The 20000-nt window shown below is 35.9% G+C and overlaps 1 protein-coding gene across 1 annotated transcript in view; it reads right to left on the bottom strand.

Annotated features, from left to right (window-relative positions):
- Positions 1 to 20000, bottom strand: part of LOC144978413 (uncharacterized) — a 119617-nt gene that overhangs the window by 89065 nt on the left and 10552 nt on the right. The window contains exon 2 of the mRNA XM_078924429.1: positions 3224 to 3367. Within this exon, the coding sequence (XP_078780555.1) occupies positions 3224 to 3367 (144 nt within the window). The remainder of the gene's footprint in view (positions 1 to 3223; positions 3368 to 20000) is intronic.

Genomic DNA, 20000 nt, shown 5'->3' with positions numbered 1-20000 from the left:
AACTCTTGCTCTGGCACTGTGCTATTCCACCCCGGAATATTGAGCTCCAGTGTGGAGTAGAAGCAAGAAAGTTGAGATGGTAAATTTAAAACTTCGCATGACGATGCACATAGTGTCGGGACGCTGGCAATAACGCCTAAAGAATGGGGCAGGGTGATGGCAGAAATTCCACCCCCCCCCCCCCCCCCCACCTTTCGCCCCATGCCCAGCTGGTGACGATTGCAACTGGCTGACTTAACAAAATTGAGAGGGGAACTGGGAAAGCCTTCTCAGGCGCATACTGGACGATGTCCATGTTTCGAGCCATAGTAAGTCCCGGCAACCCTTGTACTTCGATTCCCTAATTTCGGACAGAATTGTGTATACGAGATGGATACGAGCTGGACAAATTCGGTCCCTCGAGGAGGCAGGGCGTAGACTCTTCGAAACTGGGAGAGGAGTTGCCAAGCCTCTGTAGCAGCAAGAGGAGGCATTGGGTGGTGGCGAAGTAACTTCGATCGAGAACCTCCTTCGCGGTAGCGTTGCTTCATCAGTTCGAACTTTCCACCTGCCCCACGTGTACGCGTTGTGACAAAGAGCCCGGAGACCGCAGACCATCTAGTCGAGCGTTGCGTTGCGACGAAGCTTCCGTGGGGGTTCGCGATCGCACACGAATGCGGCGAAGAATTTGTGGCCTGGATAGATCATCATAACATAGTAGTGTGACGCTATTAGATGCTGCTGCCGCACATGATGACGGTGATGGTGATGAGGATGAAGATGATGTTATATTGGGAAAATGGTTGGAGAAGTGGAAAACTCGAATGTTAAAATACCAAGTTAACGATTGCACTCGTCGGGTTGGACGAACGATCACGTGATCAAATTTGCTTTCCCGTTCTCTCGTCACAACTATTCAGAACGAAGACGGAGAGCCTGCCTTTCGCGTCAGAAGATCAAAACGGTTAGGAATAATTGTGCTTTGATATTCATCATTTTGCGACAAAAATAAAATATGTTGTAGAAATTGCGATTTGATCCTTTTTATTCACGGGTGTAAATCGTTGACAATGCATTTTGTTTGTTAAAAATCGGGAAAAAATTACGACTTTGGTGATAAAAAAAATACTTGGATGACAATTATTGTACTTAACAAATTATTATAAATAATTTATAACTCCCTTATTTGTGGGCCGATTTTGTCATTCGTGGTATCAATTTTATTGTAATAGAGAGATAGGAAATTCCGAGTTATCTTTTCTGATGCGAAATTATTGATTTGTATAATTTAGCACCAAGAGAATGGTTTTTAAATAAAAATGTTACCTTCTTTGATCTACCGCAACCGTCTATTTGTGTAGAATTGTGAGTCGAGCGTCCGAAGTCTTCGACCAATTACAGGCTCTCTTACCAGTCGACCGAAACAGACTATTCGACGTCCATGTATTACGCTATTGTTATGCAAAAAAATGTAACACCTTTTTTAGTCGGCTTAATAGCTAAAATCTAAAAGTAAAAAATATAGTACTGAGGAATTTGAAAGTCACATTGCTGAAATCAGCTTGAAAAAAAGAAGAACATTGGTTCTTATTTCTGAAAAAATCGGTTGAAAAGCAACTGTTTCACGAATTAATTTGATTTTTTAAAATTGTTTTTCTTTATTTTAGCATTTTTAAACAACTGTTTTAGTTATCGGCCAATTTTCTTGTTTATACATCAATGAGACCTCAATGAGACGAGATCAGTAATATACTTTGTTTGTTTTAAATGTAACTAATTTGGCTTTTTTCCCTATCAACCATGCTTGGATAATATATTCATCAATGTGGTGATTGTGACGCAACTATCCGATGATTGTCTTCTAATGCTTCAGCGAAGACTCAATGCATAGTTGACAGCTGTTGACACGTGAGCTGTCAGAAGGACCAATCGTTGAAGGGCCAAGATGCTCAATAGCCAATCGTTCTTCGATCAAAAAAACTCACGAGAACAACAGTTAGAAATATGGTTATGGTCGGACCTATGAAATCGTCTCTGGGCGGAGTTTATAACCATGAGGGACCGTAGGAAATGAAAATGCGACAGCATATATCAAAGGGTAAGTTTGTATCATCAAAGGATTCTACATGATTGACATGGTCACATGCGGAACTCATTATCTCCTCTTCCAAAAATAATCTGAACACTAGATGGTTATTCTACCGCCACCATCTATTCGTGAAGAATTGTGAGTAAATTGTCTTCAACAAATCACATGATCTCTATTCGGTCGACCGCCAAGGTAGTACGCTTTTGATGTAACACCTTTTTGAGTAGGTCTTATAGCTAAAATCTAAAAGTAAAAAATATAATTGTGAGGAATTTGAAATTTACCTTGTTGAAATCAGCTTGAAAAATGAGGAACTTTGGTCTTTATTTCAGAAAAATCGGTTGAAAACCAACTGTTTTACGAATAAATTTGATTTTAAAAATTGCATTTGTTTAGCTTTTTTTAAGCAACTTTTTTATTTATCGGTCGATTTTCTTGATTTTTTAATATCATTTTTCACATCTCAGTGAGACGAACACTTTCATGTACTCGTTTTATTCAAAAGAGTTTAAAGCACACGTTTTGTTTTTAGATTGCGAGTCCAGCCTTACTAATTAATTCATCAGCGTTAAGACAGTAACGCAACCATTGCATACAAAAACCCGTGGTCCAGGCCACTGGGCTTTTGGCGTTACACAACCACTTGTCACTTTCGCTCAACCGTGTCCTTGGAAGGTGTACCGCCTTTATGAAGGCTCTCAAACGATATGCAGCATCGGTAATAACGAGATCTCGATCATGGTGACGAGATGTGACGTAAGAAGGCTAGATCCAGGTAACTTTTTTCTCGTATCTCGTCGATCGGTACGATTTCGTTAAGCCTATTAATGGCGAAATCACGAGTAGTGCAGTACGACAGTAAGGAAAGAGCATTAGCATGTATTGTGTGTATCAAGTGTCTATATGTGTATTAAATAAATATAATTAAATCACCAATTGATAATGCGCTAATAATACCGAATCCAATTATCTCATGTAAAAAGAAGTTTAAAAACGTACTTTTTTTTTTGAAGTTATCCCTTTGTTCAACATACCGGTGGTTTCCAGTAAAAGTACTAAACCGTTTTTGATGGAGAATTTTAAACTCGTCACTATTTCTCACATATATATAAAATAGGATTCTCGTGGTACAAAATATGGATTCAATATACTTACGACATCCAAACGGGCCTGGAACATAGCCCGAGGCACAATCACAGACGCCTTTGCTACTGCATGTCCCCGTCACGAACAAAGTCTTCTGACACGTTTTCTTGGTGTCGTCATGGCACGTGGTCGCTTGGCTCAATTCTATGACTCCTATTCAATATGTGAAGAAGATACAAAAAAGGCATTTAATTATATACGAATTAAAGGAAAACGTTGCTTTGCACATCAGACATCCACGAAAATAAAAGCAAGAATCAAAATAAAAAATGTCTTTATGTTTGAAATAATGGTTAAAAAGGATTAAAGCAGTAGTATTGGGATTGGGATACAGCTTTTTGGTTCAAAGTTATAAAAAAAATATCATTCTACCCTTATCCCTTTGGGTGTCATCATATTCCGAGGTTTGAATGGCTTGGAACAAGCAAATAAACGACCAATATTATTATTGTCATTGATAATTTGAGTGGGTAAACGATTTAATTTTAATGCTAGAACGGCCGTATCTACGGATTTTCATCCATATGCAATTTTTGGGGTTACTCTCCTGTCTTACTTTTTTATTTATGTAGTGTTGCTTTAATCAATTTATCCACATGTTTTTTTTTTTCAAATTATATTTGTTTCTTGGTGTCTACTTTTTTGGATGGTGTTTTGTCTCCAAACGTGTCCATAATTGGTCAGTTTTCTCCCTTTAACTTCAGCCAACAGTTTTTTAAACCTTTGGCCTGTATCAATAATAAACAGAATGTTTGATTTCTTTTTGGTCCATGGTTTTCTCAGAATGCTGCGGTTCACCCACATCTCAAAGGCATCAACATTTCTTTCTAACTCTTTCCTTATAATAATAATAATAATAATAATAATAATAATAATAATAATAATAATAATAATAATAATAATAATAATAATAATAATAATAATAATAATAATAATAATAATAATAATAATAATAATAATAATAATAATAATATAAATATAATAATAATAATAATAATAATAATAATAATAATAATAATAATAATAATAATAATAATAATAATAATAATAATAATAATAATACTTTATTGCATCCCAAAAAGGATTTTTTTTTGTACAGACGTGTTATAATTTACAATGGAAATAGGATGTAAATATAAAAAAGGAGCAGCTCCATAACCAGAGCTTCGCTTTATAATATGAATAATTTCAACACTGTAAAATAGTTAAAACTGTCATTATACATTGAAAATTGAAAATATTGCAAAACAAATAAATTAATAAATTAATTGATATTTACATTTTTTGAAAGTAAAAATGCGAAATAATTATATAAAATGATTATTGCTTGTTGTTATAAAGCCTAATACTGGACGGCAGAAAAGATTTTCGGTGTCTCTCTGTTTTCTTTGAAATAGAGAAAGGGCGACCACTTCTTTCTGACATAATAACTGATGGTCTTAGTCGATGATACTGGTCATTTAATATTTTAGATATTTTATTTATACAAAATTTCTCGTATAAAAGATCTACATCATCGACATCATTTATATAGCGTTTAATGGATTTTTTAATATTTGAATTTATTTTGTTCCTTTCCACTGCTAAGCAATTGCCTCCCCAAGCTGTTATACAAAATGACAAAACACATTTGATTACTGCTCTATAAAATAATGTGCAGAGAGTTTTATCTATTCTAAACTGAGAGAGTTTTGATAAAAAATATGTACGTCTGCACATCTTATGCCTAATTATTTTCAAGTGTTCATCCCACTTGAGCCTGTCATCAATCGTTACACCAAGGTATTTGTAGTGAGGAACTCGCTGGACGAATTGGTCCTTTAATTTTAACGGTTCTATCGGTTCCTTCACTTTCCTAAAGTCAATCGCTAGCTCCTTTGTCTTGCTTATGTTAAGCTCTAGGTGGTGGGCATCACAACAAGACACAAATCTATCAATTTCTTGCCTATAAGTCACTTCGTTGCCATTTGTTATGAGGCCTTGAAGAGCGGTGACATCTGAAAACTTTATTAAAGGTACACTCAGGTTTTGACTTCTACAGTCATTCGTTTTATATTGTGAATAATACAGAGGACAATACACAACCTTGAGGAGCACCAATATTTGTAGTTATACAGGAAGATTTGTTTTGTCCTAATTGAACATATTGTGCTCTCTCCGTAAGAAATTCGAGCACCCAAGCAATTATATACTTGTTTAAATTCAGACTAGTCAATTTTTGAACAACCAACTGAGGTTGCATGGTATTGAACGCTGAAGAAAAGTCTGCAAAAAACAATCTGCAATAGCTCTTAGCGTGATCTAGATGCCTGTAGATGTTGTTTGTAAACAGCAAAATGGCATCCTCTACGCCACGTCCTGGTTTGTAAGCAAATTGATGACTATCACTCAATGGCATAAACTGGTTCCTAATTTTAACAAGAACAAGTTTTTCTAAAGATTTCATGACTATTGAAGTCAGTGCAACAGGTCTGAGATCGTTCATAGATTCAAGTTTTTCTTTTTTTGGAACAGGAATAATTTTTGAAGTTTTCCAAATTTCAGGGATCGAAATGCATTGGAGGGACCAGTTAAAAATATGTGTATAAATGGGGGAAAGCTGATGGGCACATTCTTTTAATAATTTTCCTTTCAATCCATCCGGCCCAGCAGCCTTCCTCTCGTTTAGTTTCAAAAATACGAATCTCGTTTCTTCTTCACTGACCTCAATAGTCATTTCATCTTCCAAAGCCCTGTCTAATTTATGTTTTTCATTTTCAATATCAAATTTGTTTGCTGTGTCGAAACGTGAATAAAATTTATTTAAAGTTTCAATTTCGATATCTTCTGATATAATCGTGGGCTTTGGATTATAGTTCAGCAGTTTTAAGTCCCTGCCACGTGTCTCGTATATCCCCAGAAGAAAAGCATTTTTCAATTTTATTTTTGTACTTGTCTCTACAACTGGATATTACTCTATTTATCTCTTTTTGTTTTGTTTTCAGATCTTTTTTGTTTCCACTAGTAAAGAGAGTTTTCTTTTGGTTCAATAAAAGTTTTAGATCTTTTGTAATCCAAGGCTTGTTGTTAGGATAATATTTTATTTCTTTTTTACAACACACTAGCTGTTCAGAGAATTTTAAATACTCACTCACACAGTCATTCAGCTCATCCACACTATCACATGATTCGATAAAAACATTCCAGTAAGTACATTCAAAAAACAACCACGCAAATCTTCACACACACTTCCGTTCCAGATCTGTACACTTTTCTTTACTGGTTTTACACGTTTAAAAACAAGGCGGTAGGTGGGGAGTAGCAAGAGCATGCAGTAGTCAGATAAACCTAATGGGGCACGGGGTAAACATTAATAACTATTTCTAATATTACACAGGAATAAATTTCATGTTTTTTTTTTGTCCCTTGTCTCGCAGTCCACGTATTGGTGAAGTCCCGGGAGAGTGAAATCGTTGCATTGGTTAAAATCGCGAGTGACCATCAATATGGCATCGGGTGACTTAATTTGAATGTCCTGTATTTCTTTCCTCAAAATATTTTTCGCTGTGGTGTTGTCTGATGGTGGAATGTAGACGTTGATGATGATGACATGAGTATATTCCCGGGGTAGATAATATGGTCGTGACGAAACAGTAATAAATTCAATATAATGGTCACAATACATTTTCTTTATCTGACAGTTATTGGGGTGGCACCATTTGTTGTTAATCTATGTGCACACCCCACCCCCAGTTCGTTCATTTACACTAGTCCGATCTCCTCGAAACAGTGAATATTGTTCAATATCAAAACATGATGATGGTATGTGAGGAGAGAGCCAAGTCTCTGTTAACGCTATTATGGAGGCTTGACGATAGTCACTATTGTAACGACACAGTGAAAACAGTTCATCAATTTTGTTCTTCAGTGATCTTACATTACCTGTCACTACACAGGGTTAAAATGGACGAAAAGGCCGTCTTTCGAATTTTGTTTTTATTCCTCCTTTTCACCCCCTCTTTCTTACTTTAATAAACGATGTGTCTATAGTGGGTGGTGGGGGTGACACGGGTTGGAGGTATCGGAGAGTCTCTTGAGTATATATTATCGATAGGTTTTTGGCAGCAAAATCACAGGCTAAAACACCATTTATGCTTATAAATATACTTCTTCTTCTTCTTCTTCAAGTACCAAGTCTGTGCCAGACATCGGTGATCATGATACGCCATTCATCTCTTTGATCAGATAACCTCAGAAAACTAATATTACTCTTCTCTTTCTTTGTCACCCAGCTGTTCAAACTATCCAAATATGTTTTTCTTGGTCTACCTTTACTCTTTTTACCTTCTATCTTTCCTGTGAGAGCAAGATGTTCAATACATTTATGTCGATTTAGGTGTCCTAAAAATTGCATTTGTCTTTTTCTTATTGTACGAATTAATAGCCTTTTAGTTTCAGCTTGCTCTAATACTTCTTCATTAGTTTTCTTCTCTGTCCATGAGATTCTTAACATCCTTCTAAGAAACCACATTTCTGCTGCCTCCAGTTTCTTTCTAATGTCTTCTGTAATTGTCCAGTTTTCACAGCCATATAATAATACTGACCATACGCAGGCCTTCAAAACCCTATGTTTTGTTGTCATTGAGATATTGTGGTTTTTTAAAATTAGACTCATTTTATTAAAACTGTCTTTAGCTATTGCAATTCTTCGTTTTATTTCTGTGTTGCATCTGCCATCTGAAGTTATTATGTATCCAAGATATTTAAATGCCTGAACTTGTTATATAGTTTTTCCATTGCTTATTAAGTTGCATATTGGATTTCTTTCTCTCCTTGATACAACCATACATTCTGTCTTTTTTACATTTAAGTATAACCCCATACGTTCACTCTCTGTGACTATTTTATTGAGGAGTAGTTGTAAATTTTCTTTTGAGTCTGAAATTAGTGCTGTGTCATCTGCATATCTTATATTATTGATATTCTCACCATTGATTTTCATGCCTGGGCTATCTCCTAAAGTTCTAATAATAAAATATACTAATAAATATAAAAATCAGGATCAATATATACTTCACATCCATTTTGAATAAAAAATTAGGCTTAATTAGGCGATTGAATGATAAATGAATAAAAATATGTGTAGAAGATACGTAAACATTAACAACACGTCTGTTGTCGCCGGAAGCCAGCGCCAAAATCCATGTTTTACAGGCATAATGGAATGCGGACCATACGAACATGTGTCCAGAAGCTCTTTTGTTTCTGTTGGTATTTTTTATGCCAGTGGGGATTGTTCCCATTTTCATAAGGCTTGCTTTGGCAATGCTGATCCTTCTTTTGACCTCTGCAATAGATCTGCCATTTTCTGTGATGTACAGGTCGATGTATTTATAAGCCTGTTTAACCGTCTGCTGTCATAGTGGCTTTAGGTTTTTCTTCTGCTCGTGTGAACACCATGGTTTTGTTTTCTGAATATCTTTTTCAGTCCATAATTATTACTGATTCTCGACCACCAATTTCCGCGGGTCTTCTTTGTTTGTAGTCAGTACGACCGTATTGTCTGCATATCTCAGGTTATTAATTTTCTTCCATTCACAACTACGCATTGCATCATCTCTATTTCTCTGATTATGAATCCTGTGTTTGGGTTGAAAATGCATAGTGAGAGGACACAGCCTTGTCGGACAGCTCGCTTGATGTCCACTGGGCCAAATAATATTTTCCCGCTTCTGATTTAGGATTTTTTGGGTCCAATACAAATTTGCTATAATGGCAGTGTCATTTTTCTCTACATCTATGTTTCTTAAAGATTGTATCAGCTTTTAGTGTCTTACTATGTCGAATAAAACATACGTAACTCTGTTTTTGGACTTCCATGTGTCTCTCAATCAAGATTTCGAGGTTGAAAATTGCTTCTCTGGTTCTGCTATTGTTTCGAAATTCTGCTTGCTCTTCACTGACCCTGACATTTATTTTGTCCTTTATTCTTCTCAGTATGAAAGTTAAACATGTTTCAATACGTGGTACATCAGACTAAATGTTCTGCAGTTGGAACATTCTACTGCATCAGCTTTCTTTGGGAGGAAGATGAATACTGATGTTCCCAATTCTTCTGGTATATGGGCGATCTTGTACATCATGTTACACAGCTCTGTGAGAGTTTCTATGACAAATTCTCATAGCCCTTTTGACATTTCTGTATTAATACCATCAATGCCGCTGTCTTTCCTTCTATCATCTATCTTATACATGCAGTGCTTAAGATTGAGAGTTTATCATCTCTTCTAACAGCTATTGGTTATATGAGATAGTTCTACTTCGACTGTATATAATTTATTAAGAAGTATTCCAGTGATTTAAGGGGGGTTCCGAAGGTATTGAGAGATAAGGAGAAAAACAAAACTTCGACTCATTTGAATGTCTCGAAATTCACTTTCTCCATAATAACAGATACTTTAACGTCGTAATCATTTATAGACCACCACCATCAACTAAAAACAAGAGTACGAATATAGCTTTTATAAAAGAGTTTGAAGCATTTCTCCGTGGAAAAAACACCGAGAATGAAGAATTTATTATCCTGTGTGATTTTAATTGTCATGCCGAGATTTCGGACAACTTCATGTCAAAGGACCAACTCACGAGGGTGTAACACCCTCGATCTCGTTACACACTGGTGAGATCAGGATCGGAAGCCCAGACATTTCAGACCACCACCCAGTATTTTTAAGGTCAATGTCCCTGTCCCGATTTTAACTCGGCGTACAGTCCACTGTAGAAAAACGAAAGATATAAATCACTCCAAATTACAATACAAATTCTAGAGTTGGACATATTATAAAATAAAGTTATGAAGACACACGGCGTCACAGAGAAATTATATCTTCTCTACACATCTCTCAATAATTGTCGGTAATACCCTGCGCCTCTCCAGTCCAACCGATTGTCTTAAGACCAAATTCTAAAAGGTACAAGTACACTGCTGAAATCCGCCAGGCCAATCACGACAGATGTCATAAGGGACGTACGTGTTTGGCAAAAGTCTGGACTAGAAATCCACAAACAAATGTATTTAAAAAGCCAAAAATGATACCAATCAACTCATAGTCAGCACCAAGCGGCAATCTGTGAAGGACACTCGAATAAAAAGCAAACGTGATTCCAAAACCTTAATGATACCGTCAAAGATATGATCAAACCATCGAATACAACAAACCTAGCAACAAATACATGCCCTAAAGAACTCTGTGACAAATTCAATACCTTTTTCACAGAGAAAAGTTCCAACATCTGGCAGTAACTAGACAACGACAGCGCGACAATACCATCTTATCCACATCCCAGCACGACATTACTAGCTGAAATAACAAGCCATGTGAATTCACAAATGGATACAACAAGAACGAATATGCACTTAACCTCACCTGAAAAAAGCAACATCAACTGAACGGACACTACAGGGGGACGCAACACCTTTCTGCACGACACAACCAACTAAAACTATGAACACTGGTAGTAAAACGTAAACATCGTTTGAACCCGTAACAATAGAGGAAGTTTAAAATATATTGGCAGATATGCCTAATAAATCATGCCCGCTATATATAACACCACTTTGGCTCATAGCAAATTATCTTGCTCCAGCTATTGTATCCATAGTAAATGGAAGTCTAGTGTTGCCCGATTTTCTAAAAATGCTGAAACATGCTTTGGTTTCCTTGAGGAAAATGCAAATCTTGACTGCAATGAGTTAAAATATTTTCGACCTGTGTCAAATTTGAATTTCATTTCAAAATTAATTGAAAAGTCGTTGCTGCTCGTCTTATTAGCCATACAGAGACAAAACCCGTAAATGTTAAATTTCAATCTGCCTACAAAGCTTCACATAGCACAAAAACTGCATTACTTAATGTTTTTAATGATATTGCAAATACTTTAGATAATAAAAGTGCGACGATGCTGTTTTTCTAGATTTAAGTGTCGCATTCGACACTATCGATCAAAATTTACTTCAGACTCGACTACGTGATCAATTTACCATAAATGGCACAGCTTTGGACTGGTTGAAGGAATATTTATTTGAAAGAACTCAGTCGATAATTATAGAAAACCATGTATCAACTCCGTCCATATTAACGTGTGGAGTGCTTCAGGGATCCATTCTCGGCCCCCTCTTTTTTACAATGTATACTGCTCCCCTTTCTGATGTGTTATCCACCTTTCCCATTGATTTTCATTTTTATTCTGTAACACTCAGTTGCATACAAAACTCAATATTGATTCAGAGATGTCAACCGTATCACTTATCCATGGAAGATCATGTTTAAAAAATCTGTCAATGTTGTAATTATCATATTAGAAACATTGGAAGAATCAGACATTACACTGATGAAGATATTACAAAGATGCTTGTTAATTCTTTTTTACTAGCAGATTAGATTAATGTCATGCCCTCTCAGTGGCTATCAAAGCAGATAAATTCATCAACTTTTTAAAAAAATCAAAATAAAGAGGGTAGACTTATAAAATTAACGAAAAATAAAGATCATATAATACCAGTTTTCCATGAATTGCACTGGCTTCCTGTGAAGTTTAGGATAGAATTTAAGTTAATGTGCTATGTGTTTAGATGTCTTGATGGATTGGCACCTGAAAATTTGCAGGAACAAATTGAAAAATATGAACCTACTCGAAATTTAAGATTATCTCAGTTCCAAAGACTAAAGGTTACCACCTCAAAATCCGCATTTGGTAAAATAAAAAAGCCTTATCATCATTGCTTTACGCCTATGGAACGCATTCAGTACTCGGACAAAGTCCTGTGAAAATGTATCCTCTTTCAGGAAATGTCTGAAGATTGGGTTGTTCCGTAAGGCTTATTTTTTTATGAAATAGATGTTGCTTAGTTTTTGTTTCTGTTTTCATGCTTGTTATGTAGTGTCGTGGTTTTTAAAAGCACTATGTAAAGCGCAGCAGATCACGATTAACATGGATGTTTAGGCCCTATATAAGTTCATTATTTATCTATTTATTTATATTCTGGTTGATTTCGTCGGATTCCGGTATTCAGATACACCGGAATAAATCTTTTGGGGTATGTTATGAACAGTAAAAAGACATATTTATGAGAATTTGTTCCAGTGTCTGAAAAGGGAATAAGCATTGCCATTGTGTCATTTTGTACATATTGTACTCACAATGGTTATAATTTGGATATTTGGATACTAGTAAAAACAAGCGTCTAAGTGCCACTTTATTTCCTAAAGATTTATAACGCTTTCAAAATGATGTGCAAGAACATCAATAGCTATTGGTGGATACTAAAGCAGTAACGATGGAAAAGGCAAAAAATTATTCCTTGCGCCACCAATGAAGTTAAAGTTGAAAATGGATAATACATTCAATATATATATATATATATATATATATATATATATATATATATATATATATATATATATATATATATTTATATATATATATATATATATATTATATATATATATTTATATATATATATATATATATATATAATACGTGTGTGTGTGTGTGTGTGTGTGTGTTTGTGTGTGTGTATAAAGGCAAAAGCAAGCAATATCATTCAGTGATAAATCGATAAAAGAGACCGCAATACAGGCGAGGAGTAAGTAAAGACAACGGCTATGAGTTACTTCGGAGGCTCCTTTATTATGTTATGCTGCCGATTCGATCATTGTCCATTTCTATTTCCACCATCTTCTCCAAGATTCTAGTGGTCTTCCCCTATTGCGATTACCCTGCGATATCATCTGATCGCTGCTTTCGGGATTGCTCCCTCCTTCATCTGACAAGCATGGCCAATCCATCTCCATCTTCTTGAACTGACTGTTTTAGAAATGGGGGTATGTCAACTTTTTTTTAGAAGATCTTTAGTTGATATTTTGTTGGGCCAATAAAATGTGGATGATTTTTCGTAGCATTCCAATGTTACCTTCGTGCATTTCCATGCATCGGAAAGCGGAACATCCGATTAGTATGGAAGACAGCTTTGGCTTCAAGCAGCGTGGTCAAAACATGAATCAGTCTATCATTATCTTCCTTCCATTCGTATTATTTGGATTTGGTAAGACATCAATTACTCATTGATTTTGGCCCAAATAATCGCTTGAAAGACACTCCTTTCAAAGTGCTGATATAGAACATCACTTGTTGGAGAGATTTTATCAACGCATCCCGTTTTGTGGATGAAAATGTTCATCCTTACTAGATCATTATTGCGTTCAATGGCTCCACCTTTGTATAGTTGGCAGTAGTTGGCATACAGATAGTCATAGAGATTTTGAGATATCTGTAATGGAGCATTCACGATATTTGGCAATTCATGAATAACAGGAGACAGTGGGGCTTTGGTAAGGGTGTTATAACGTGAACCTCCCCCCCCCCCAACCTCATATCCTTCTCCAGTGCGGGATGGTCCTAGATGAGACATGAGAGACATCAAGATTTGTCGTCAGATTTACTCATTAGTTTTTGGGATGTCCATCCTTGTCCACTCCTTTAGATTATCCACCCAGCACCTTGTTTGTCCTACTCTCCTTCTGCCTCTCCAAAGTTAATTGCATCATGGTTTTTGCCAATGTCTCATGGCGAGAAACATGACTAAACCAAGACAACTAACGACATAGCCGCTTCCCTTTAAACTAGAAAGCAGATGTGCTGACAGAACCCGTAAATGCATGAGACAATACAAGAAATTTACAAGTCTCTTAGCCAATATTTGTGGCAATACTGTTAAGATTAATTACTTTCTTTAACTTTTACAAGGACTTAACGCAAATATTAGCTGTTATATTTGATGCAATGAAATAATGATGATTGGCTATGAGGATGGCAATAACATCAATATCTCGGGGTCTGTTTAAGTCTGAATGATTGTGTTTGAAGGTCTTGTAAAATATGGACCACCAAAATGGGGGGGGGGGGTGTCTCCTTCAGAAATTCCATTACAAAGATACTTGCCAAATGTCGTATACAGTCCTTTTCCCTCTTTGACTCTTTCCATCACAAGCATGCAAGACATGTATTTGAAGAGGGTTTTTTTTCTGCATTCATCAAAAAAAAATGTTGCCAGTCCCTTGAAATTTTGACCAAATCAATCGCAAGTTGCCGACTGCTATGACCTCGTATTTCTTTTCCTGCTTTCCTTTAGAGACAAAGGGATATAACGCTCCCAACCAGCATCCACTCTAGGTGCTAGATTCAACAATGTAAGATTCTTGGTAAAGCACTTTTTCTTTAAAAAATTGTCAAATATGTTTTCCTTAGTTGTTTTCCCTGATACACAATAAAGTAAAAAGAAATATTGGAGACACTGACTCTAATCCACCACCTATTTAAGAAGATGCGACTATATGTATCCATTGGGTAATCCTCAAGATGATAAAACAGGTGGAAAGGTTGGTAATACATACCTAAATATTATTATAGATCACCGCTCAGGTTTATCCAAGATATATAACGTTTTCCCAAAGAAACTCTGCTTGATTAAAATGGTCTACTTTTCAGTGACATTGGGAGTCTTTTTTAAACCCCTTTTCTTCGTGATATGGTCGTTCTCAATAGCCCATTACTCGATCTGTAGTATTAATTTTTAAAGGATGATAAATCTGTCAAATAATGTTAGTTTTACTTATTACTTTGCACGCTTGTGATTGACATCCATATAAGCAAATATCATTCTTTGATTAGGATTAAATAAAGCGTGATACGCAAGATATTCTTTGAAAAAGGAATATTAATACTCTCATATAAATCAAATCAAGGGCAATATCTCAAACAAATTGAAAGGAATTTCCCCAAAATTTTGTCTGTCAACAAAAAATAAAGTTTTCTTATCCTTAAAATTATCAAAAGTGTAGAAGTAATTAAATGTTAAATGAAGCTGTACTTGAACTTGAGTGACCTCTGGATGACCTTCAAGTGGTCGAATTGAAATTCCAATAGACCAATTTTTTTCAAGGATATCGATCTTACTAACTTTGAGGAATTTCCAATCGGCCATATGTGTTCCTAATATATCAATCTTACCAAATTTGAAAAGAAACAAACTTCCACGCGAAAGTTGAAACAACTCGAGTCTTTGCCCGATGCAGTGCCTCTTCTTTAATGGGCGATCACTCAATCAAATATTGTTTGATTTGCTTATAACTTTATACGCTTGTTGCTGACATCCAAAAGAGTAAATTTATAATTTGAGTAATATAAAATAAATTGCGGTTCGCATGACATTTTAAAAAGAGTAATGTTTTTATTCATCTAAAAATCAAATCAAGGACAATAACTCGTACAAATCGAAGGGAATATTAACAAAAGTGTACAAGTGATTTGTTTGAAAAAAGAAAACAAAAACAAAAAACACAAGCACGGAACGTTTTGGACTCAACCCTCTCTTCGGCCAACTAAAACAAGTAAAAACACAACAGTTGAAGAAGCTGTTATCTTCATTTTTGTTTATAATTTATAATTTACACTGTCGTCGATCTGGTTTTTTAGTAATGTGTTTATGCTTTTATTGTTTTTGTTGTTGGCTGAAGAAGGGTTTTGATCTCGAAACGTTCCGTTGTTGGTATGTTGTTCTTTATTTGAAGTCGTTATATCCATTTTAGTTTATTTCTAGTTTTTATTATAGTTTTGCTCATTTAAAACACATTGAATAGTGTAAATAACAGTGCGCCTTTTATTGGTAATATATAATATGTATAAATGTACTGAAGCGTAAATGCCAACCCTGAAAAAAACTCGTTTTAAAAATGGTTGCCAGAAAACTCGCCCTTCAAACATCGATCCTCGTCTTGTCAAAAGCTCTCAAACCTATAAAAGGAACGGAAATGACGTCGCTCAACTCTTTGATGTAACACGCCTGACCGGCGAGTCTTGTTTTTGTTGGCTCTTTCATTTACGTGTTTTGAGTGATTTTTATCTGATATTTCGCCTGGATTTTAATACCATCTGATTTGTGATAGTCTTGTGGTTTTATTGATATACATTTTAACGATTTCTAACAGAGGATTTTTCTAAAATTTTAAAATTTAAGTATGGATTTTCCAAAGTCGAACATAGTTTTAAACTGCTATTTGTTTACAGCCATATTGGAAACTTTATTCACTGTGCTATATTTTACAACTTTTAACAACTACCGTGTACATCGATCTATTTATAATACTAATTTTATGAACAGACTCAGAGGGGGTAGACGAATACAACGCCCTATAACCACCGTCATTGGTCATCGGCCAACCCCACGCCCGCTCCCCCAACGACCTCGATCCTCGCTTCAATTTATCAACACTCGTCCCCCATCCAATCTAATCACTTCAATGAGTAATCCTCACCGTTCCTTGTCAAATGTCAACACTGTCCGTGACAGTCAGTATGAAATTAACGACCACCATGACAACAACTCGCAGCAACAGCACCGTCTTGAGCAACAACAACAACAACAACAACAACAACAACAACCTGCACGTAGTGATCATACCAGTTTAAAAATTGGATTACTAAATGTTAGATCGTGTCGTAATAAAACTCAAGACATAATCAACATTATTGAAGATCATAAAATTAATATTTTTGTCATCTTGGAAACATGGCTTAATCATTCATATGATGATCCAATTATGAAAGCAATTACACCCGAAGGCTTTTGTATTAAATCATTTCCACGCATTGGGAGGAAAGGAGGTGGAATTGCAATTATTTACAACTTGTCACTCTTTGACAAGATATCATTTCACCATGATAATTTTAGAAGTTTTGAATACGCTGGATTTGCCATTCATGAAAATAATTTTAAAAAGTCGTTTCACTGTGTCTACCGCCCACCACCAAGCCAACAAAACAAAATATCAACAATTGATTTTTTATCTGAGTTCGGAGAATTTATGTCTATGCAATCCATTAACAAAAAGCATAATATTTTTATGGGTGATTTTAACATTGATTATTTCGGAAACAAAAATGAATCGAAAGTATTTCGGGAGATTATTGACACAAACAACTATATTCAACTTGTAAGCGGTCCTACAAACAACCATGGCCACACAATAGATCATGTCATTACAGACATTGAACATTCTCTCTCTTCACCTGTCTCAAATATTGATAAATTAATCTCTGACCATCATTTAATTGTGTTTTGCGTTTTATTTCCAATGAAGCACGAAGTAAAAAAGATGATAACATCTCGTAATTTGAAGAATATAAACATGAACATTTTTAAACAAGACCTTGACCATAACGTTAAAAATAAACATGATGCGAATGGTCTCCACGAGTCAATTGTTGGTACGGTGGACAAGCATGCTCCCTTAACAACTAGAGCAGTAAAAGTGAGACGTCAAGCACCCTGGTATAATACCGAAATAAAATTGAATGGATTAGCCAGGAGGCGGGCAGAAAGAAAATGGCTCAAGTCCAGAGAAGCTGTCGATAATAAGCGATACATCGCGGCTAGAAATGATGCAAAAGCCGTCAATTTCAGGGCCAAAAAAGAAATTCTATGAAGAAAGCCTCAAAAACGTGGGACGTTCGAGACAATTCTTTGCCTTGACCAAGGAACTGCTGGGACAACAGACGCAACCAGCTCTCCCATCTTTCATCGATCGTGCAGATCTACCAACTCGCTTTGGTCAATATTTTAAAGAAAAAACGGATACCATCAGGAAAGAACTCTCGTCTGAATCGATCCCTACAACATTTGACAAGTTTCATGGTGATTCGTTAACACATTTTTCAAAGATTACTGAAGCTGACTTACGTGATTGCATTATGTCGTCTCCAACTAAAAGTTGTGATTTAGACCCCTTAAATACTGCCATTTTAAAAAAATGCATTGATGTAATTTTAACACCATTTACATGTATTGTTAATAATTCGTTGCAGTCAGGTGCTGTACCAGACATTTACAAAGTTGCTCATGTCAAACCCCTTTTGAAAAAACCTGATCTCGATAAAGAGAACTTAAAAAACTATCGCCCTGTCTCTAATCCTCCTTTTCTCTCTAAGATCTTAGAAAAGCTTGTTTTGAAACAATTACTGTCTCATCTTAAAAATAATTGTCTTGAAGAAAAATTTCAGTCTGCTTATAGGCAACATCATTCGACGGAAACCGCACTTGTTAGGGTTGTTAATGATCTCCTCTCTGTTATAGACAATGGTTCATGTTCTTTGCTGAATTTGCTTGACCTATCGTCTGCTTTTGATACTATTGATCACAATCTTCTTCTCAAACGTCTTGAAATTACTTATGGCGTGTCTGGTGCAGCGCTTGATTGGTTTAGGTCATATTTGTTTAATCGTAAACAGATTATTACGGTGGATGAATATAGATCGGAGGAAATCTTTCTTGATTGTGGGGTTCCCCAGGGTTCAGTACTTGGACCCGTTCTTTTTGTTTTGTACGTTGGCCCTCTGTCTAAAATCATCAGAAGTTTTGGTCTGTCTTACCATCAATACGCTGATGATACGCAATTGTACTGCGTTTCCAATACGAGAAATTTACAAGAAGTATCAGCCAATAGTAAAAATTGTATCCAAAGTGTTAAGAAATGGATGAATGAGAACAGACTGAAACTGAATGATGATAAGACGGAGGTGCTGTATGTGGGGAACAGGAAGTGGAAAAGTGAAACAGATTTGAAGTTGGGGGATGCCTCTATTCAAATTGTTGACAAAGTGAAAAACCTTGGCACATTCTTAGACTCTGGACTGTCGATGGAGCATCGGGTTAATAATTTGGTTAGATCTCTCTTTTTCCAACTAAAAAAGATTGCTTCCATTAGACGGTTCATATCTGAGGATGTGACCAAGCACCTGGTTGTGTCCCTCGTACTATCGAAATTGGATTATTGTAATGCTCTGTTGTTTGGCGTTTCGCAATACAATCTGAAACGTCTTCAGATTGTCCAAAACAGCGCTGCCAGACTAGTATTCATGAAGCGTAGGTGCGACTCTGCCGAACCTCTACTTCATGACCTGCATTGGCTGCCTGTTGAGAAAAGAATTAAATTCAAAGCTTGTGTTTTAGTGTATCGTTGTCTTGAAGGTACTGCCCCTTCCTACCTTTCAGAACTAATTGAAAGATATTCAAAACCCCGCCCCTTACGTTCGGCCAGTGATTCCACAAAACTAGTTGTCCCTCGAATTCGGAAAAATGCTGGAATGAGATCCTTTTCTCATTTCGAACCCTCTATTTGGAACGCCTTACCGCAGAGCATTCGTGAAAAAGAATCTTTGTCTATTTTTAAACGTTCGCTTAAAACATATTTGTTTCGATTTTAGTAGATGGTATGAGAAGCAAGATAGGTTTGGTTTGTGTTGTGTGTTGTGTTGTGTGTGCGTGTATGTGTGTGTGTGTGTGTGTGTGTGTGTGTGTGTGCTTGTGTGTGTGAATGAGTATGTTTCAGCCAAAGTAATTTGTAATTTAAGCGCTTAGAGTCTGGTGTCTCGGAGTTATAGCGCTATATAAGTTTTCAGCATTATTATTATTATTATTTGTTGTTGTTATTGGGCAGCCATTTTATGAGTAGTTCTCACTAAATTAGACTAAAAAAGTTTTAAGGTCACACAGAGTTTTATGCTTTGGTACGTTTCATCCAGCTGGCGGCTTTATAAGTATTTTAAGTAAAGCATAGCATCAAAATAATTTGGATTCCAGATTGTAAAATTTTGCCAAAATTGAAAATATTTTGGTTCAGAAGATATAGTTTACAGGGACTGTGAATTAGTGCCGCACGGGTTTTGGTTATCGAGAACAGTAACACCAGGA

The sequence above is a fragment of the Berghia stephanieae genome, chromosome 8 (assembly GCF_034508935.2).
Source record: "Berghia stephanieae isolate SIO BIC M18660-M18661 chromosome 8, UCSD_Bste_1.3, whole genome shotgun sequence".
Classification (NCBI taxonomy): Eukaryota; Metazoa; Mollusca; class Gastropoda; order Nudibranchia; family Aeolidiidae; genus Berghia; species Berghia stephanieae.
This window is presented reverse-complemented; position numbering and strand designations above follow the sequence as displayed.